Source organism: Dissoconium aciculare, assembly GCF_010015565.1.
Source record: "Dissoconium aciculare CBS 342.82 unplaced genomic scaffold K489scaffold_12, whole genome shotgun sequence".
NCBI lineage: Eukaryota > Fungi > Ascomycota > Dothideomycetes > Mycosphaerellales > Dissoconiaceae > Dissoconium > Dissoconium aciculare.
The window spans coordinates 833,450-854,414 of NW_022984962.1; the positions used below are offsets into that span (position 1 = coordinate 833,450).

Genomic DNA, 20,965 nt, shown 5'->3' on the forward strand with positions numbered 1-20,965 from the left:
ATCCTACAGTGAAGGCACACTTCTACAAGCTACTTGAAAGATCTATAAGCTATTCCGTATGTTCTCGAGTGTTCTCAATTGTCTTCCATCTGCATCGAAATTGTTTTCATCGAGCCATCCCTCCAAGGCACGCTTGACCAGCGGCCAGTCATCATCGATGATGCTCAACCAATCCGAACTCCGCGGTCGTCCATCCACGACCATATGTTTGCGGAAAGTCCCTTCATAAACATATCCAAGACGTTCTGCTGCTCGGCGCGATTTGCCGTTCAGAGTGTGACACTTGTATGCAACACGGCTATAAGGCTCGTGGTCGGACCGCGGATCTTTGTCCAAAACATGTCGGAGCAGGAGATAGTGAGCTTCCGTCGCGGCGGCAGTCCTCTGCAGAGCAGGCGAGAATATCACGGCCCCTGTTTCCAACGCCCGATATTGCGGGCGGATGTCTAGGAAGCCGATCACGCCCAGGGTCTCGCGCGCGGCTGTCGGCGGACGCTGCTGCTGGGTGGGATTCAGATGACGTGGATCTCCCACGATGGCGTACAGGACGAATCCATATTTGGACGGGAGACTCAGCATTAAAGCTTCCAATTCTTTAGCATTTTTGGCCACGGGGACGGGAATATAGCGGAAGAGCTCAGAGACTGGGCCCGGTTCGAAGTGCGTCCACAAGCTTGGTGCGTGATCTTCCCGGAAAGCTTCGAGGGTCACATATCGGCCTTTAATCGGCACCGAGTCGCTTGGGCAAACGATCGCTAGCTCTGGTGTTGTCATGGTCGGCACTTGCGATCGGCAGTCGCGTGAGAGAAATGCGAGGTGTAGTACTAGACATCCACGTAGAAGATACCGACTTCCTAGGTAGCTATCTTTGTGTGTCTAGGCTAGATGTCGGCTTGCAGTAGCTGGGAGCTACACCATATCTTGTTCTTTGTCTAGGTTCCACTTTGGCAAATCCACACATGTGTATATTTTGGTTTGCATGCGAGGACAGCAGACCGCCCGAGTGCCTATCAGGGATCATGCGTTGGACGACCATATGGTCGCCGCCTACTCGATCGTGGATTGCCCTGCCTCTACATGTAACAATTATCGCGACTGAGGTCGCACAAAGTGAATGGTGCCTTTCACCCCCCGCTAGGGTTGCCAGGAGGCCCCGCAGTCGTCGTCGTTCCGGAGAGACTCGACGAGACAACCATGCATAATTCCCGACCATGATTTATGCATGCGCCGCATCTGGGCAATCTTCAAACAAGATCTAGCTAGCGGACGATCAAAGCTTATGGTACAGAGAGAAAGCTGGATGTGCTTGGAATCGGCCATCGATGTGCGCCCGCGTAGCCCGGGACAGACGGCAAGAGCATTGCCAAAGTCCCAATCCTCCGAGTGGCGTGACTTGGCAATACTTGAGAATCACGCGTCAATTGCCTGCATTGGCGCCAGAAATGACGCATGGAAATCCAAAAGAATGAGATCGTGCGGTGGCTTAAGTCAATCTAGTGACGCACACTCGAACAATCGGGTCTCGGACCTCAATGGCCGCCGAAATCAACACTACTGATGGTGAAGAGCCCATCAATATATATGGACGAGTGTCCTGCCGATTGCAAAAACCCCACCATTCGAGCGAAGAACATCGATCAGTGGTAGAACGTCGACACCCATAATAATCACCATAACGGATCCTCATCCCGGTACATACGACATTTAGCTGAGAAAACCGTCCCATGGCTTCCACCTCATCGTACGGTGAACGACACATCGCTCAAGTAGTCGACGATCGTGCAGCAGAAACCCCCGATCGACCTTGCTACAGCATCGCCAACTCATCTACTGATTCCACAAAAGGATGGCGAGACATATATTATGGACAAGTCGCCAATGCCGTGAATATCGCGGCACAATGGCTTGTGGACACTTTTGAACGAAAGGGATCTGGCTTTGAAGTGTTCGCTTATATCGGACCGAATGAGTTAGTTGGAGTAAGACCTATGACTGTCCGATGCTGATGATCGTTCAGCTTGCGATACACCGTGCTCACGTTAGCTGCCATGAAGACTGGCTTTCAAGTATGTGATGTCCCAACAAGGCTCTCTCGGGCAGTGACTAACATTGCGATGTCATCAGGCGCTCATGGTCTCACCTCGAAACCCGATCGAGGCGCAGCACTCTCTTTTCGCGGCCACCAAGGCAGTTGCTCTCCTTTATGCAGAATCGTCGAAGGTTTGGATCGATCCCATTGTCGCGGCTAACAACGTGGCGACATATGTAGTCCCGAACGAGGAAGACTGGCTGGATGCAGCTCCCGCGAAACACTTTCCCCTTGAACTGAACGTGACTGTCGAGGAGCTCGCGGTGCTGCCTGCCTACGTTCTCCATACTAGTGGAAGTACTGGCATCCCAAAACCAGTCTTCATCAAGCACGGCTGGCTGTATGTTTAAGACTCCTGCCTGTTGAGATAAATCAAGTCGGTACTGATTCGAGACTAGGATGGCCATAGATCGATTCCACATCATTCGGACGAAGTCAGGACAAGCACCATTTACGGTGCTCTATAAGAAGGACGATCGCATGCTTGCTTCTAGTAAGTTTGAGTCCCGATGTCGAAACGATGCTTGCTAATCCAATGATAGTGCCGTTATTCCACGCCTCGGGGTTGACTCAGGCATTGCCGATAGCTATATTTTATGAAGTCATAATAAGTATGACGGCGATCAACTTTAAAAGCAAATTGACCGTGGCTGACAACATGGCAGCGTTTGGCCCGCCCAATGTTCCCATTTCGGCAGACACGTTCGATACAACCTTACGATATTCCAAAGCGAATACGGCGATTCTCCCGCCGTCGGTCCTCGAAGATCTTGCCGCCGATCCTACACATTTGGCCACATTGAAGAAATTAGATTTCATTGTGACTGGTGGTGGCCCCTCATCCCTCAACACAGCGGAGAAGCTCATAGAAGCGAACATCAAGGCCTTCAGCCTGATCTCTGCGACGGAAGGGATTCTCCCGCTGCTCGAGCCCGAAAATTCGGACTTCCCATATTTCCGCATTGATGATGAACTTGGTGGCTTCGACTGGAGAAAGGTTGAGAGCGCCGAAGAAGAAGACCTGTACGAAATGTGGATTCGTCGACTGCCAGATTGGCGCCATCAAGGTCACTTCTTCACGTTTCCAGGCACCACCGAGTACAACACGAAAGATATTTGTCAGAAGGTGCCTGGTCGACCTGGTCTCTGGCGTTACTATGCGCGTTCCGATGATGTTGTAGTATTCAGCAACGGCGAGAAGTTGAATCCCATCGACATCGAGGGCGCCGTCACAGATCATCCCAAAGTCAAGGGTGCTCTCGTCGTGGGTCAGGGTCATTTTCAAGCTGGCCTTTTTGTCGAACCTCGCGATGAGCTGAAAGACAATGCCAGTCGGGCAGCATTTATCGACGACATTTGGCCTACCGTTGACAAACAAAACCAAATGACCGTCACCCATGGTCACGTCTTGAAAGGATTGATTCGCGTGACATCCCCAGAAAAGCCTTTCCCCAGAGTAAGTCCTGCTCCCCTGCTTTGTGCCTAAGCAATACTGACATGGATTCAGGCCGGAAAGGGTACCATTCAAAGGGCATCCGCGAACGCATTGTACAAAAAGGAGATCGAGGAACTCTACAAAAATGAAAAATCTGATTCGAGTGTTAGCGCCGCGGAACTTGATCTGAGGTCTGAAGCAGCACTTGCAGGGTCTTTGGTCCGGGCCTTTGCATTAGCACTCGAGTCGCGTGGCGATGCTGTGGAAGTTGATACTGATATTTTTACGGCCGGAGTCGATTCTTTGGGTGTTCTCACAATGGCTCGGAAAATTAAGGCAGGTATCCAATCGCAAGGCGTGGCCGTGAACGACAAACTCGTATCGCCGCGAACTATCTATGCGAATTCAACGCCTCAAAAGCTCGCTCGTGCGCTCTTCACAGGCATAAAGGATGCCGGCGCGAACGGTTCCAAACAGAATTCGACAGAGGATGCGGCCGAGGACAGCACGGCCGAGTTGCAGAAGCTTATGAAGGAGTACTCTGCTGGTATTCCTACAGTTCTTCCGAAGAAGGCTACCGCCCAAGAGGAAGTTGTAATCATCACGGGCACAACTGGTGGTCTCGGCCCATACCTTCTAGCAGATACTTTGGGACGGTCTGTGGCGCACGTCTTTGCGCTCAATCGAGATCCCACGGCCGAAACGAGACAACAGGTTTCTCAAGTGGCCAAAGGACTGACCACCGATCTGTCCAAAGTCACGTTTCTCACCACGGATTTATCGCGCCCAGATCTCGGCCTCTCTGAAGATGACTTCAAACTGATCAAGAGCCGAGCTACTCGGATCGTCCACAATGCGTGGCCGGTGAACTTCAACTTGCCATTAGACTCTTTCGTGCCGTCTATCAAAGGCGTGCGGAACTTGATCGACTTGGCTGCCGCATCTGAACATATTGCCCATATCGCTTTCGTCAGCACTATCGGCACCGCTGCTGCGGCTGCGAGTCCTGTCAAGGAATCGAACTTGCCCCTCGAAGCCGCTCGTATGGGCTATGGACAGTCCAAATCCGTCTGTGCCTCGGTCCTGGACGCAGCACGAGAGAAAGGTCTTTCCAACGCCGTCATTCGAGTTGGCCAGATCGCTGGCTCGAAAGCTGAAGCCGGCGAATGGAACAGAGCGGAATGGTTCCCTACAATAATCGCCTCTTCAGCAGGTATGGGTTTGCTACCGTCTGACATCGGTCCTCAGGGAAAGAGAGTCGATTGGCTACCTGTCGAGGCAGTCGCCGGTACAATTCTTGATATCAGTGAGGCTGGAGTAGATGGCTACTACCACACCCTCAACCCCGCAGTCACGACTTACTCCGAACTCCTCCCTGCAATCACAAAGTACTTTGGAGATCGAGTCAAAGTCGTGTCATACCGCGAGTGGTGTGCCGAGCTGGAAAAATTCAGCCAGACCGCGAAGGGAGATGCCGATATTGAGAAAGTGCCTGGTATCAAACTCCTGGAATTCTATCAGGGTAATCTACGTGATGGGGAACCGCAAATCTTCGAGACTGTACGCACGGAGGAGGCTAGCAAGACGCTGGCGGCGTCGACTCCGGTAAATGCTTCGCTGATGGAGAATTGGTTGCGGCAATGGAATTTTTAGAATCATCAGGATATTGGATAATTGTGCCAAGAGTAGTTGACAGATACTCAGATACTTTTTCATGGTAAGCTTGCCGACTTTCTTTGAAGTGTGATTGCTGTATGTTCTTAGAGCCAGAGTCTAGTCTAGGGGTATAGGTCGTTCGACATTGAGGTCATGACGAGAATCTCACGTATGGACGTCCTGAAGATCGCATTAGGATTCATGTATAAATGTGCAGACAAAGACGTCTGTCCAGAGAAGAACTGACAGCGTGAACAGGAACAAAATCATTATTCAACGCTGAAGCTGGGCAAGATTCAAAATGAGACATACAAAGCTGAAGTTCTTCTGTCTACGAGGTAAAGTATGGCTAGGATCTTTACTTTTGCCTTGTGGAGGGGAGAGCTGTTCCTCATTAAATGCCTCAGACTCCTGCAGCGACTCCTGCGGCAACCCCTGCAGCCACACTTTGCCTCCATTCTCTGTGAAATGAACTATCCCAAAAGGGTCGTCGTTTGGGATAAGCCGGCACGCTTAGTTGCTTGATCTTCCAGTAGTCCTGAAAAGCCCTTTACTCCTTGACCTTCCTCGGTGCTGGCTTGATCCCTCGATAGATATCGTCGTTAGAATTGACTACCACTTCTTCTTGCCCTCGTTCGTGAAAAGGGGGAATTCGAATGAACATGGTGGCAAATGAGGACAAGTGTATGAGCTCGTGGCATTTCCTCTCGGTCTGGTTCGTCACGTATTGACGTTCACCAGTATCTGCGGATCCCCGCCGTAGCCAAGTGGTCTTGTCCTCTTGCACGAGACCGCATTTCTCCCAGTCCTCTGGGACGCAGAATATTTCCTGCATAGCGGCCGGAATCGCATGTCTATAGTACGCTCCGGACTCGAGCACAGTCGCTTTGAAGTCTGGGAACATCTGTATGTCATCGATATACCGGTTTTGGCAATCCCAATCTGGTACTGGAATGAGATCATTCTCCACTTCTTCCCACGGGCGTCCCCACCCCTCGACGAACCACATGAAATCAATCATGTGGTCGGTTGTGAGTCGGACGTATGTCGCCAGGTTCAAAGCTTTGCAAATCTCGAACAAGGTCATATCGCTGCCTCTCAGTCCCTGTGGTAGGAAGCAACGCTTTGACGTATGCGCATAATTGTGGGACATCACAATGGCCAAGATCCTTCCATCAGGGAAGAACGATGGGGAAATCAGAGACTTGCTCAAGATCTGATGTAAGGGCATGTCGTGTACGTCAATGGTCGAAGGGGATAGGTTGGCCAGCTTAGTCGGAATGAGCGATTTCCAAACTAGATTGTAAGTCAAGGTTATGTGATGTCCCGAGGTCACAGTGAGAAACTCAAGTTCGCAGTCGCTGTAGAAGGCTGCCCACTGTATCACGTTCTGTGCGACTCCTTCGGAGAAATCGAACTTGACCCTGCGATCGCCGCGCTTGACTACCAATTCGCCACCAACGTGAGGTACGGGCAGTGCGACAATTAAGCTGCAAAATTGATGCACACCACGTGGCATGTCAACGTGAACCGCAGAACAACCGGAGGGACCTGTGTACACGCTGAGCTTGGTCAGGTTGGCTAGAATTGCAGAAGTCGGAGCACTACTCTCATCCGCGACAGAACTGCTGAATACCTGGGCGATGGTGTCCACAATACCCGCGGAGTACGGACAGAAGTCGGACAGGAATTCCTCGGCGTTGAGTTCTCCGGCTCGGCAGCTTCCATCGTCAATGTCATTCGCGCATCCACACCTGGGAACAGCAGCGGAACAGGCCTCAAGCAAAGATTCCAGCGCTGGGGCGTTTACCGCATCGCTCCCAGGAGTCAGTGGCAGTTCCAGCTTCCCTCGGTCGAAGCGAAGTTGTATCCTTGGTGCTTTGAGGTCATGGCTCATGATTTCATTTGAGTCTCCATCATCGATTAGGACGCTGCCGCCGATAGCGAAGGTGGCAGCGTCGTCTTTTTGGTTGGCATGGTTGAGGATCTCCTCAACAATCTTGTCTTGTGTAATTTCCGCAAGGGTGGGCACTCGGAGTTGGCTCGACTGCTCCTCGTCTGTAGTTGAAGCCATGTCGGTATCGGTCTCTGGATATCTGAAAGTAAGGCCGCCATAAGACCAAGACACGATTCGATCATCATCTTAGATATGTCACCTCAAGGCAGCTCCGCTCGTTCAAACATTCACAAAAATCATTTGATTGGTATGTTACCTGGTAATGCCTGTGCTGTTTGTTATGGTAGTTTGCGATATCTACCTCTCTGAGTGGTACGCAAGGCAGGCGTCGGAATTTCCTGGTAGCACAGAAAGCATGCCATTGCGAGGCTTCAGGCACCAGCGCGGAGTGTGCGCCGTAGTTGAGGCTTTAACAAAGCATCGCGGATGTTTATGGAGGTTGATCTAGGCAGGTGACGAATATCGGATCTTGGGAGAACGTGTCGCGAATCTATCGCCTGTCGAAAATGCGGTTGGCTTATGACCCATCGTAAATCGGAGGTGACATCTTCGTTGTTTGGTGAGGACCGCCATCTCGCTGGGCGACTATCCTGCCCGCAGCGCGGCCTGCCCGCCGTCATCAACGGCTCTATGCCCTGAATTTATGACCGAACTCTTTGAACATGCCGCGGTGCCATAGAGCACATCGCTGGAGTCAGCTCTGGAATGATGTCGGCGGCGATACTTCCATGGTGCAGGTTGGCCATTATGTGAAATAGCGCATGTGCAGACTACGGAAGAAATAGAAAATGTTCCTGGCCACGCTGGCATCGCACTCGTCTCGGACGTTGCCCAGGTGGCATTGATCCCGCTCGTTCCCCGCCAAATATTTTGGTGAACAAACGTGATCACCTTGATGTGCACATCGAATGCGAGCTCTGGAGTATACAAAAAAGACGCGTCTCTACAGCATTACAAACACCGTTCTTCAACAAATCGCACACCACTAAAGCCCAAAATCGAGGACGACGTCTTTAACAACCATATGCGTTAGCAATGCGCACGACATAAGACCAAGTGAGGGAGATCGAGATCGGACCTGCACCCTCTCGAGATGGAAACGTCATCACGGCTCACCATCAAGACGCGTCGCGCGCTGTACGCACATGAGCTCGTGGACAACTTGAGACGCGGATCACCACACAAGCAGGATTCCCTCTCATTGCTCACCCGCAGCACGTCCTACACATGCCGTCTACAACATCGTGAGACTTGCTTTATCACGGCGACATGATTTTCATCGCAATTCTCGCAAGGCGTGCGGCTGCTCACCAGGGCGGCCTGGCCGAGAGATGCGATCGGCTTCACACGATTTCACACTGACACAGAAACGAGCTGAGGATTGCTCCGGCGGAGTATTCTGTAATTGTCGTTCACCAACTTCACGTTCTCCACGCCCCGGACGTCATTACGTGGTTTGGTGAGCTCATTCTTGCTCGCCACCCACACCCTTCGCAATCGCCTTCTCGGCACGCACATGAAAGTGCGCCTTCATCGCGAATCTGGCACGAGTTAAGAGCAAGGAACAGGTGTGGCGCCTCGAATCTCGCCTTCGGTCGCAATGTAGCTATCCCCAACAGATGCGCACAGCCAGCAGCACGCCTAGGCGTTGTCTCGGATGAGGTGGGGTATTAGTGGGGCGAGCAAGACGAAAAGCCACAACTTTCCGATGCAGTCAAGTTATGGTCTTCGGCCAAACTCCATGGCGCAACCAGTTCGTCCGCAACTTGCAGCAGGTTGAACCAGGCGGCACCAGGCACTCGGACTGAACGCGTTAGCACGGGCTCGCCAAGGGTCAAGCAAAAAGTAGTAATGATGATGACTACAGGAAGCCTTTTTGGTAAGGCGGCAAGCCGATCACGAACGAGTGCAAACCTAATCTACACAAAGTGATGCGCTTGTCTTCTGATCCAAGATCTCGTCTGGCGAACCCGAATGAGAAGAGAGATTCTCATCACACGCGATTAGATGCGGTGATGATGGATGGTCCGCTCCCTTCTGATTACAGGGCTCAAGTCCGTCCAGTGCGATAAGGACGACACGCGGGGCACGAAGCTCGACGTTCTTTACCAAGTCGCGTTTTCAGCTTTTTCCAGCAACGCGTCAAGCTCGCCTACACGCAGGTCCAATCCCATCACCGCTCCCACCTGCTCGCAGCCGGTGGGATGGAATATGCCTCTCCGATACAATGTACGACATCATTGCATTAATTAGCGTCCTCGATGAGAGGCCAACAGCGCACCCTTCTTGACGCCAGCAAGCATTGGAACATGGCTATGAAATGCACCAGATATGCGGATAGCAACGTAATAAGAGCTTTGTACAACACACGCAACACAGACCTTGGACGACAATGGCATCACTCCACACGTCTGTGATCAGCCATTGGTTGGGAGTCCCGTGTCTTGCCTTAATACTCGAGCAAAGTCCGATGCTGTGCCGGCGGAGTGGTGTCATTCGTCGTCTGCTGAATGCGGATACGCGCATTGATGATCAGACAGGTACGAGACCGAGTATTTATTGACTCGAAGAACTTTTTTGATCTCCCGCGCATCATCCTTCGTTCAAACATTTCTTCGTCGCTTCCTCCATCTTCTGCCTCATCTTCGTTTTCGAGACTCGCCAAATCTGCAAAGATGTCTGATCTCCAGGCCACCGTCGAGGAGACGCCCAAGGGCTTCCACGTTGCAGGTTACGAGAAGATTGAATACGACTTCACCTTCATCGACAACATTTTTGATCCCAAACTCGATGACCTCGCTGCTTGCTACCGCAAATGGGGGCGATGCTTGGCTGTCATGGATACCAACATCTTCAACGTTTACGGCGAGTCGATTCAGAAGTATTTTGACCACCACGGCATAAACCTGGCAGTACACAAAACTTTGATCGGAGAGAAGGCAAAGAGCATTGACACTTTCCTCTCTCTTGTCGAGTCTTTCAACAAGTTCGGCATTTACCGAAAGGAGCCGGTCTTGGTCATCGGTGGTGGTCTTGTCACTGACGTGGCTGGGTACGTTGATGTCGATCTTTGGCGCCGAGAACATTAAAAGCTTAATCATCTTCAAACGCAGCTTCGCTTGCGCTGCATACCGCAGAAACACCAACTTCATCCGTATTCCCACCACCGTCATTGGCTTGATTGATGCTTCAGTCTCGATCAAGGTCGCCGTCAACTACGGCAACTACAAGAACAGACTCGGTGCCTACCACGCTCCCATCCACACCTTCCTCGACTTCACATTCCTCCGAACTCTCCCCGAGGCGCAGATCCGCAACGGCTTCGCTGAATTGATCAAGATCAGTTCGTGCGCGCATCTACCCACGTTCGACCTGCTTGACAAGTACTGCGAGGAGATTATCCGCACAGGATTTGGTCGTACCGACGATGCCTCGGCCGAGGTCAAGCAGGCTGCCGACACCATCAACCGCGCCGGGATCCACGAGATGTTGAAGCTCGAAACTCCCAACCTTCATGAGATTGGTCTGGACCGTGTTATTGCATACGGCCACACGTAAGTACCAAGGACAAAAGAATCATTCACAAGTTGAGGATATGACGAATGATGATGAACTGACGTGAACAATAGCTGGTCTCCTCTTCACGAGCTTGTACCTGACGTCCCGCTCCGCCACGGCCACGCCATTTCCATCGACATGGCGTACTCCGCTACACTGGCAAACATCCGCGGCCATCTTCCCGATGCCGACCACAAGCGCATCCTGAACCTCTTCTCCCGCGCCGGCTTGACTATGGACCACCACCAATTCGACGAAGACATCCTCGAGAAGGCCACTCAGGCCATCCTCAAGACCCGTGACGGCAAGCTTCGTGCCGCCGTTCCCGCGCCTCTCGGCTCATGCGAGTTCCTCAATGACGTCACTCAAGAGGACCTCAACGCTGCCCTGCGCAAGCACAAGGAGATCATGAAGAGCTACCCGCGAAATGGAGAGGGTCTCGAAGCCTTTGTCGACGCAAGTGACACCGGATACACCCTCAACGAGTTGAAGCCTACTGCGGGTAGCGAGGCGGCTGGTCTCAGCGAGGGCTTGAAGAAGCTCTACGTCATCAACGACGACACCCAGACGACCGACCACAAGCCGCTCGCGGTCAACGGCGTCAATGGCAAGAAGCACGATTCACCACTTGACAGCCCCACCGGTCGCGTTGACGAGCACGGTCACGAGTGCTGCTGAGTGCGAAACACCTAGATATTTCCAAGTCTGCAAAGCTGTAGCAGGCTGCCCGATTCTCAGAATGAGTCTCAAAAAATTATTTATTCGATTCTGATGACATCATCATTATTTCATGTATTTACACGTGAAGTTGTAGAGGCGATTCAACCAAAAGATCTGCCCAGGTGGTTCATCAATACCCAGGTATGCTTCCTTTCAAAAACGCGAGACGCGTCGCCCGCGTGCAATCAATCCCCCCCACCCTTGTTTTTTTTTTTGGAAAACCTCCCAAGCTCTAGAAAGCATCATGGACGGCGCGTGGAGCTCGAAACACGCGGGGTCAGTCTGCATGAAATTTTGATGGGAAGCGGGGCCCCGATGCTCTTTTGCAGCCTGGCTGCAGGAAATGTCATCATCGCCAGCCCATTCTTAGGAGCATGCCATGGTCGCGACGGGATGACACGCCTCACCACATCTACTGTGCATATACCACATCCACATACATGTACCACTGCATTCAGGCACATCAGTACTTCAGAGGAGATCGAAGGTGTCCACCGCCACTGATGTCTCCTCCCGGAATCAACTCCTGCCCGCCTGTCTGCAAGACCACACACCTACCTGCAGCCAGGCGCTTTGCCATGTCGTCCCCTGCTCGCCATGCAACATCCAATGGCCATCGCATCATTATCCCACGCCTTGGGCGTGCTCCTCTACCAAAATATACACGGCAGGCCGAAGTCGCGAAGCTGTCGCGCCTTGTAGATAGATACATGCCCAGGTGTACGTACCCCTACAGCCCACGGGATACATAGGTTGCGCAATTCTCATGCGATGATGAGGACTGCATACTTCCTTTGAGCGAGTAAACCCATACGCGATATATACAGACCTTCGGGAAGATCAGGGTGGGGATGCCGGGTCGCGGCGCTTTCTTTCCTGCCTCGAAGAGTCGTCGTGAGCGAGTTGCGCAGATAGGTCGCTAGATGTCGTGCAACATGAGAAGTGCTTCAGGGCATTGGAGTCAAGGCGGCGGATGTCCTGTGATTGCTTGCCTTGGCATATGGCACAAGGCCTCACGACTGTGATGTAGTCGTTGGTACGGTACTCATGCCACGTCTTGTAGGCTGGTCATATAGATCATCCCCCATCATACTTCTTGTTCTGTCATATGTTGCATATATCCATCTCTCGTTCCTATCGACGACGCATCCTGAGGACGGAGTACGGAGGGCTTCTATAGGTGCTTAACATTCGCCGCCATTGACTCGGACTTCATCCGCGTTAAGTACTGTAAGTACGCCGCCAACGCCAAGGACTACTCTCACGAGGATATGGGTTTTTCTCATAAGAAGTGGCAGACCAATAATGTCTCGAATAATGTGAATGACCAGAGAACGAAGGAGTTCGAGGCTGACAAGACTGCCGGCAAGGAGACTGTTCGCAAGTACGGATCGGGCGACAAAGATGGGAATGCGCCTGTGAAGTCCTTGTAGAGATGCAGAGCCCAGGATGCTGCTTAGGCTCTGGCAGTCCGGCTTATGTTGTCAAAGGGATCGTTTCGCCAAGTTCGATTGCCCGAGGATCCTGTCCATATTTGTGTGCAGTAGTTCTATGAATAATGCTCAAGTGTGGCCTACGCTCTGCATCCGGCATCTCCCGCGTCGAAACTCTCAGCGCGAGCTCCCATCGGACATACATTGTTTGAGTCAGGTCTCAATGGTCAGACCATTGTTAGGCAGGGAACGACGCGCCCAATGCACCCCGAAGCCAAATTCTCGACAAAATGCCCGAACAGCGAGCGCCCGATGCACATCAGCCAGGATCTATCGTGATGAAGGAGAAGGCGTAACATCGTACGGGACATCCCGAAGATTGTTCAGAATCCAAGTTGATCTGCAACCCTAAGACGGTGCATCGCCCGAGCGTTCTAGAAAACCTTATTTCATGCCGATCAAACACTGTACGACCGCCCGCCGGGCCGACGGCGCCGGAATGATGTGACGGAGTTAGGGCGCCGATTTTCTTTCAGGCCTGGAAGTCGGAAGGTGGGATGGTCTGCCCTGGGAAATGTCGTAGAGGGCACTTCCAGGCGATCCAGGGGAGCGAGGGGTCGCAAAGTTTTGACTCCGCTCCGCAATACTGCCCGGCCGGCACTATCTCCGAGGTTGTTGATCAGCCAATTCTGATCAGACCTGTGTCGTTTTATATTCACATCGTGAGATGCACATCACCGGCTGATCACCTCGTCCAGCGCATTCTGTTCCTCGTATTCCTGTAATATTCAGTGATATCGGTCACTTCCCATGAGATGATCACAGCAGTTGCTGTTGTAATTTTAGAGCCACAGTTCGAATAATTTTGTCATTTTCTGCACATTACACAAAGCATCAAAGTAAAGATTCCTGTTCCTCAATTACGCCCCTGCATTGAGTTCTTACACTCATTCCATGAGTCATGCTTGTGCTCCTTCATGGTCTTCTTCAAAGTCGATTCGGACGGGACGCGTCTTACATCAATTCTCGATGTCAAGAAGAGTAGCACCTCCAAGTCCAAGGTGAAGCTCGTCGATCTCGACGGCAAGACCTTCAGTCATATTGAGAGCTTCGGCACGCTTGAACCGGCCTCCGTTGTAAGGGCTGGCGATGGACAATGCGCCCTCGTCGCTCCAGACATAGCAGGCGAAAGTACGAAGGCCATGAATCAGGAATCCCCCGCTGTAGAAAGTCAGAAGACACACTCGTCGAGAAACAGAACATTGCTGATTCAAAGCATGAGCGACGTACCCATTGAAGTCAGAGAAGAAGTAGGTCGGGGGGCTGGCGTCATATTGCTCAATGTAGATTGAACGAGCGCCCCGGTCACGGTTGATGTAGACGCCTTCGCCGTAGATGTGGAGGTAAGAGGTGCGGAACCCATCTCCACGGCCGCAGTTGTAGCCGCTCCATTGCGTGACCTCGGTGTAGGCGTTTACGCTGGCGGCCATCACGGCTGATGCGATGAGGGCGGTGAACTTCATTTTGATGGGATTAGAAGGTTGAAGAGTGCGGGCGAAGGAAGAAGGTCAGAGGTATAGGCTGGTCAGAAGACTCCCATGACTGGAGGAGAGCACCATTTTATGTTTTTTTGTTGCACTGGGCCACAGATCATAGTTGAGAATGAGCCGGCGATCTCGGCCGGTTCAATACTGCTGCTGCTGCTGCTCATGCAAGTGCCTCCAATCGCGTGGCCTATCATAACAGAGTGTTAATGCAAAGGTGAAGTTGTGATTAGCTATACGGGCGATTAGCATTGCCGGATTACTTGGCGCTACTTGGGATGCACCTGCAGGTTTCGGAGCCCGGGTGCGAATGCGATCCGGCTTAGGGCTTATTGGGAGAATGGGAAGGGGTCGGAGGACGAGACGATCCTCGTAACGAAGTCTTCTAGCAGGCACCAATCTAACGCGCCTGAGGTCAGAAGCTGCTAAGGCTATAATAAACCCGAATTGGTTTTGTTGCGAGCTGATCCTGACTCCCACGATATAGTGCCTGTGGATGCGTTTGTAGTTGACGTGGTGTCAACTCACCTAGTAAGACGCTCTAAATTCTTTTGAAAGTGGGACTGCGGGCGCCGTGAATGCTGACATGGCTCTCACGGCCATCCTCTTCACACCGTGCTTAGATTATCAGAAGAGGGAGGCTTGTACTACAGGTGACGTGTCAATAAAGCAGCGACGAGATCGATTTTGTGTAACGTGGAAACGCCCGAGGCAAGTTCGGGCCCGCTCGTCAGTCGAAGTACTCAGCATTGCCTACAAAGTCGCTAGTTGAGATGTTCGCGTGCTCGAGCTCGTGCGCGTTATGTGTGCATAGACTTTTCTTAATAGCTTTGCTGTCAATTACTTAAGCGCTGCTCAAGTGCTGATGCGATCCGGCTTCTCGCGGCCATGTTACGAGCACCATCTCCACCCGACCTGCGTGTAACTTCGCGCATTGCAATCCATTGAAATGCATCGCTCTTCGACCACCGGCCTGAGCTGTCATTATTTCCCTCAAGCTGACAATCAGAAATCAACCACCAAGTGCCTTCACCAGTAAACCGAATAGCTCGTCTCTGCTGTGCTGCTGTAAGATCAATTTGGTGCTCGGGCATGACTTCTTCCCATTCTCGTCGCTGCATATTGAAGCGGTGGAACACAGAAGGTCCTTCGCCAGGCCATGATTGATGCGTCGTGATCTTGATCCTAGGTATGTTGGGGTCGGTGATAGCGACACCGATATCTGCTGCACGACGGGCCCAGGTTGTCTCCGAGGGGCTGGAAGATGGGTCTTCTAGCAGCGCACAGCCGCCGGGAAAGATGACGATCTGCGAATCGCACTCTCGTATGAGTACGGCCTTAAGCCAGTCCCAAAGCATGCCGATTGTAACGACTTCAGTACATTCGTGGCGGGACCAACCACTATTGGTATCTGACTTCCAAAAATGCCACCAGTCCAGATGCGCAACAGGAGGCTGCGTAATAAGCATCTTTCTCCATGAAGCCTCAGGTCTAGCATAGGCTTGCCTCGCTGCAGCGTCCATTTGCGTACCATTATAAGCCCATGGAAGCTTGATCAGATCTGCAAAGCGACTGATGTCAGTCTGGAGACCTTTCTTGTCAGATGGAAGGTGAAGCACATGATGACAAGCAAAGAGCGGATCAAAGTGTGTTTTGAGAAACGGATTCACGCTGACTGCTCCGCCAATCGCGCCAGAGTCTGCAACCAGGAAAAGGTGCTCCTGCAATTCTAACATAAGAGCACATATTTTCAGCCCTGAAATGTTTGAAACCCATACAAATTTCGTCTCTAAAAGTAAGAACTAGCAAGTATTTCCGAGGTTAGTTAGGGTTACGCCCAAACTATTCACCCGCCGGTTAGATATTCCCGTTAGATATGATTTTTTAGTTAGCGGATAACCCGTAGGGCGTTTAGGAGGGTTCATTAGATTGTCATGTCCGGTTTAGTTAAGGGAATTATTGTTACGGTACCCTCCAAGGAGGAAGAAGGGTCGTCGACCTCGTCACCGCCGGCTGCACTTGCCCGCAACTACGACTGTCCAAGGCGACTTGGACAGTCGTAGCTGCTGTAACCGGCGGAGTCAGACACGACATGTTATTTCGAAGTGCACAGTAGTTAGTTATTGAATCAACCTTTTCACAGAATACGTCTTGACCATGCAACAATTATGGTCGAAGATACCCGGACAGACGCTTAATAGAGTCAGAGTCAGAGTCAGAGTCAGAGTCAGAGTCAGGGTTAGGGTTAGGGTTAGGGTTAGGGTTATTTGCATCTCAAGATAGCGACTGACGAAGGAGCTCGGATTCTACACGCGAATAGAATTAATCACGGTGCTCGCAAGACAAACCCAATTTCGACGCGGAATGATTGACAGAATGCTGTTATTCTACTCTACAAGCCGGATATGATGAAGCAAATACGTACCTGTGCTGCTGAATGTTATCGATGGAAATCTTCATAGGTGGCTCGTTACACAGGGTGGCTCGCGACGCCGGGAGGGACATTACTAGATCAAAGTTGCGCGATCCCGAGCGCTGCCGCTGTCGACGTTCAGATATCGTCTTCGAATCTCAATTGCTGAGTCATGCCCGTGGCCGAGAAGTCCCGAAGAGCCATGCTATGCGCCTCCGTAACTTGGCCAAACACACCTGTCTACATCGAAGGCTCGGAGACTACTGTGGTCTACAAAGCCTGTCATCCAGACAGGTCATCCTCACGTTTGTAGGGTACTAAAATCAGCTCGTAGCGTGGTGCGATCAGACTCGAGCCAATTCGCACATCGAGCCGCAGATCGTGGTGCCTCTTTCGACAACGTCCACCCCCATTTCGTCACCTGATGTGTTGTGCGACCTGCTTTTCCCGCTCAATCCATGTCCAAACCAAGGTCATACATGCGACATATGCAGCCCCATACCGGTCTGCCACTGCACATGGCGTCTCGCCTTTGCGGCACAACGTGTGCAGCAGCATTCTTCTCATGAGGACGTGTGCGAGCAGCCCCAGCTATTTTTCCCGAACGCTGACTACGACATGACTGCTCATCGTCTCCATTAATTCGCGTCTCTGCTGATCACCATCCGCGAACATCATCATGGTACCAGACGCCGTCCGTGGCCGTGAGGCGTACACTGTCGGCATCGTTTGCGCGCTGGCGATTGAGAAAGCTGCAGCCATCGCCATGCTTGACGACAAGCACGAACGCCTACCGCCTGCTCCAGGTGACGAGAGCGACTATACTTTCGGAACGATCGGTGCGCACGGAGTGGTTATTGCCTGCCTCCCGGCGGGCATGACTGGCACCGTATCTGCTGCATTAGTGGCCCGCGACATGACTCACAGCTTTCCGATCCGCATCGGCTTGATGGTAGGCATTGCAGGTGGGGTGTAGAGCGAAGAGGTGGACGTGCGGCTCGGGGATGTGGTCGTGAGCCAGCCGAACGGCCAGCATGGCGGAGTAGTGCAGTGGGATTTTGGTAAGACCGAGGCCGGCGGGGTCTTTCGACGGACTGGGACATTAAGGCGACGACAACGACGAACTTTTCGAAGCTAGCTATGATCACGAAGGTGGAAGCACATGTATGCAGTGCGCCCGCTCGCGTACGGTGCAGCGGGCAGCACGCCGAAGCCGCCGCACACACCTGCATTACGGCAATATTGCTTCAGGAAACGTGGTGATAAAGGATGGGCGTACGCGCGATCAGATCGCGCAGCAGGAGGGCGTAATCTGCTTTGAGATGGAAGCGGCGGGCTTGATGGACTCGTTTCCGTGTCTTGTGATCCGCGGGATCTGCGACTATGCCGACTCGCACAAGAACAAGCGATGGCAGCCGTATGCAGCAGCGACGGCGGCGGCATACGCACGGGAGCTGCTACTGTGGATGCCCGCCACCGAAGTTGCAAAAATCCGCCCCGTGCGAGAAGCGACAGGTATGTAGATGAGTGATGCTTCAAACAGCTTTTGTAATGCCTGTTGATCGGATGTAGTAGCACCACATGACTTCTCCGTCCCGTTCAGCCTACAAGGTGTCCCGACGACGGAATACTTTGTGCCTCGCAAAGTTGAGATGCAGCATCTCACCGAGTTTTTCGCAATCACATCGACACGGACGGCACAGCAGCGGGTGTTTGTGGTGCACGGCACGGGCGGGATGGGCAAGACGCAGCTGTACGCCAAGTTCGCAGAGACGAATGCGGAGCGGTTCAGCGCGGTGTTCTGGCTGGACGGGTCGTCCAAAGACGCTCTGCAGCGATCGATGGCCAGCGCAGGCTCGCGGGTGTCGACGCCTACGAATGCATCGTCGGTACCGATGGACGTCGCGCAATCGGTCGACCACTTTCGGCAATGGTTGTCGTCCCCGGGCAACACGAACTGGTTGCTAGTGATTGACAACGTCGACCGCGACTGGCAGGGCAAGACGAAGGATGACCAGGCATACGACTATCACGAGTTCCTACCGTATACTAATTAAGGAAACGTCTTGATCACGACGCGTCTGAGACGATTGCAACGGCCAAAGGCTAGCCTGCATTTAGATACTGCCGACGATGAGCTCGCGAAAGAGATGGTCGAAACTCGCGCAAATGAAGCGGTAACGAGTACGTGGGTGTGGCAGCGCCGTAGAGCGACTACGATTACTGATGTATGACAGACAGACATCGATCAATTGCTGCCTAAGCTCGGCGGTCTGCCGCTCGTGCTCGCTCAAGCAGGAGCATATCTCGGCACGACCGGGATGAGTATTACGGACTATCTCGAGCATTATAATACGACGTAGACGGCATTGATAAAGAATCAAGATCAGTTTCCGCTACAGGAATACGGCGAACGGAGCGTGCTGACGACGTGGACGATGTCGTACGAACAAGTGAAGGGCATAGATCCACTAGCAGCACAGCTGCTTGATCTATAGGCGTTCCTCTATTACGGCGACATTTGGGCGGAGCTAGTACTAGCCGGGCAAAGTGACGAAGCACAGCACAGGCCTTACGAAGAAGCAGTCCTTAGGCCAACGACGAAGCTCTCCCTCTAGCACTCGATCGGAACTCTCGTCCAATACTCGATGGTGAATATGAGCGCCGCGGATCGAGCGCCTACGATACATCCGGTAGTACATGCATAGTGTCTGCATAGCTTGGACAAATTCACAGCACAACAATTCATAGCAGCGGCGTTAGGACTTGTAGCAAGGATGGCGGAGTCGGTAGGTCAAGGAGTAGGGAAAGACTTAGGCCTTCGGCTAGCTGCACATGCGAAAATGATCGGGACGAGAGTAGGAATAGATCGATCGGATGAAGCGGAGCAGGCCGAAGAATGTCACCAAGTCGCATACTTTCTGTCGGATTGGGAAAAGTCTAAAGAAGTAGAGAATCTGTACATACGGGCGCTGGGTGGGTACGAGAAGGCATGGGGCGCAGAGTACACGTCGACGCTAGACACGGTCAACAATCTCGGCCTTCTGTACAAGAACCAAGGCAAGATGGCGGAGGCGGAGGAGATGTACCTGCGGGCGCTACGTAGGAAGAAGAAGGCATAGGGTGCAGAGCACACGTCGACGCTGGACACGGTCAACAATCTCGGCATTCTGTACAAGAACTAAGGCAAGATGGCGGAGGCGGAGGAGATGTACTTGCGAGCGCTGTGTGGATACGAGAAATTGTCCTGGATCCCGTTGGACCGTATAGAATCCGTGAAACGATCCTTATCATCTTTGCGCTAACAATCAACTCGCCTTTACAACGAGCAAGCAAGGGAGGGCATCTCACATATAGACGACGGCTGTGCGATACCGTCGAAGACGTCTTAGAAGAGAGGGAGCAGAGAGAGTCCCGTAGCACTTAGCAAGTTGATGCGCAAGATGTAGAAACGCTCTTGACCTTAGTAGCTTTCTAAAGCCAAGTCTTCTATGTAATTCATTCTCATGTTAATCTAAGGTTATACTCCTGAATAAATTTGAATTAATCATCCTTGTATCGCGTTGATATAAATTCTATAAGGACTGTCGGTAATCGGATGTACATACGCAGAGTGCGAATCTATAAGAACTAACCGTACAGACGAAACAACCGGCGCTGTAGGCCACAGTGGTTTTATAGCCCTTAGTGTGGACAGGTGTGTTAAGCCAGATTACGGAGGCGTATAGAATAGTTTTTCGGGAGTTCTCGGCCAGCGGCATTACTTAGCAATTGAGGTTCGAAAACGATATGATGAACGTCTACAGCGGCAGCGCTCGGGATCGCGCAACCTTGGTTTATTTGAGACAAGATCGAGGTCAGCAGTAGAGCTGCTTCTAAGCGATCGATAAAGACCGATAAGTCTGGAAATGAATATGTATTGTATCTGTACGAAGCGATCGATCAGTCAGGTACGATTTCGCACGAGGACGGAATCGATGGTAGCGTCTACAAGATGAGACCAAATTGGACATAGAGCGGTCGATGGGAAGCTGGCATTCTGGTCTACACCCCAGATATGTTAGAGCGTATTGACACAGGTGTTGTGGAATATTGTAGAAGACTGTGTCCGATGCTGGCTCGTTACTCAGGGTGGCTCGCGACGCCGGGAGGGACGTTAC

The 20,965-nt window shown here is 52.1% G+C and overlaps 9 protein-coding genes across 9 annotated transcripts; 5 read left to right on the plus strand and 4 right to left on the minus strand.

Annotated features, from left to right (window-relative positions):
* Positions 1–42: 42 nt before the first annotated feature.
* K489DRAFT_324772 (acyl-CoA N-acyltransferase) lies at positions 43–774 on the minus strand (the record flags this gene model as incomplete). The annotated part of the gene is made up of 2 exons (XM_033601785.1): positions 43–482; positions 522–774. The coding sequence occupies 2 exons, from the start codon at positions 772–774 to the stop codon at positions 43–45; spliced, it is 693 nt and encodes a 230-aa protein (XP_033457049.1).
* Positions 775–1,242: 468 nt separating this feature from the next.
* K489DRAFT_404009 (acetyl-CoA synthetase-like protein) lies at positions 1,243–5,309 on the plus strand. The gene is made up of 6 exons (XM_033607105.1): positions 1,243–1,969; positions 2,018–2,066; positions 2,125–2,429; positions 2,488–2,582; positions 2,632–3,545; positions 3,597–5,309. Exons 1-6 carry the CDS (start codon positions 1,725–1,727, stop codon positions 5,175–5,177), a joined length of 3,189 nt encoding a protein of 1,062 aa, XP_033457050.1. The 5' UTR covers positions 1,243–1,724; the 3' UTR covers positions 5,178–5,309.
* Positions 5,310–6,204: 895 nt separating this feature from the next.
* K489DRAFT_300185 (uncharacterized protein) lies at positions 6,205–6,915 on the minus strand (the record flags this gene model as incomplete). The annotated part of the gene is made up of 1 exon (XM_033600398.1): positions 6,205–6,915. A coding segment is annotated over one exon (711 nt), but the record flags the coding sequence as incomplete, so codon positions are not given.
* Positions 6,916–9,812: 2,897 nt separating this feature from the next.
* On the plus strand, positions 9,813–11,727 carry K489DRAFT_344193 (3-dehydroquinate synthase; the record flags this gene model as incomplete). The annotated part of the gene is made up of 3 exons (XM_033602314.1): positions 9,813–10,189; positions 10,251–10,691; positions 10,767–11,727. 3 exons carry the CDS (start codon positions 9,813–9,815, stop codon positions 11,371–11,373), a joined length of 1,425 nt encoding a protein of 474 aa, XP_033457052.1. The 3' UTR covers positions 11,374–11,727.
* Positions 11,728–11,787: 60 nt separating this feature from the next.
* On the plus strand, positions 11,788–12,848 carry K489DRAFT_404012 (uncharacterized protein; the record flags this gene model as incomplete). The annotated part of the gene is made up of 3 exons (XM_033607106.1): positions 11,788–12,135; positions 12,243–12,309; positions 12,596–12,848. Coding segments are annotated over 3 exons (668 nt in total), but the record flags the coding sequence as incomplete, so codon positions are not given.
* An 847-nt stretch (positions 12,849–13,695) lies between these two features.
* On the minus strand, positions 13,696–14,583 carry K489DRAFT_404013 (uncharacterized protein). Its single transcript, XM_033607107.1, has 2 exons — positions 14,139–14,583; positions 13,696–14,069 (listed from the first exon to the last, which is right to left on the minus strand). Exons 1-2 carry the CDS (start codon positions 14,369–14,371, stop codon positions 13,868–13,870), a joined length of 435 nt encoding a protein of 144 aa, XP_033457054.1. The 5' UTR covers positions 14,372–14,583; the 3' UTR covers positions 13,696–13,867.
* Positions 14,584–15,123: 540 nt separating this feature from the next.
* Positions 15,124–16,128, minus strand: K489DRAFT_404014 (uncharacterized protein; the record flags this gene model as incomplete). The annotated part of the gene is made up of 1 exon (XM_033607108.1): positions 15,124–16,128. The coding sequence occupies one exon, from the start codon at positions 16,126–16,128 to the stop codon at positions 15,229–15,231; it is 900 nt and encodes a 299-aa protein (XP_033457055.1). The 3' UTR covers positions 15,124–15,228.
* A 1,356-nt stretch (positions 16,129–17,484) lies between these two features.
* On the plus strand, positions 17,485–19,168 carry K489DRAFT_373220 (purine and uridine phosphorylase; the record flags this gene model as incomplete). Its single annotated transcript, XM_033603406.1, has 6 exons — positions 17,485–17,757; positions 17,782–17,866; positions 17,913–18,320; positions 18,381–18,849; positions 18,892–18,989; positions 19,047–19,168. 6 exons carry the CDS (start codon positions 17,485–17,487, stop codon positions 19,166–19,168), a joined length of 1,455 nt encoding a protein of 484 aa, XP_033457056.1.
* Positions 19,169–19,582: 414 nt separating this feature from the next.
* On the plus strand, positions 19,583–19,927 carry K489DRAFT_412680 (uncharacterized protein; the record flags this gene model as incomplete). Its single annotated transcript, XM_033607958.1, has 1 exon — positions 19,583–19,927. The coding sequence occupies one exon, from the start codon at positions 19,583–19,585 to the stop codon at positions 19,925–19,927; it is 345 nt and encodes a 114-aa protein (XP_033457057.1).
* Positions 19,928–20,965: the final 1,038 nt, after the last annotated feature.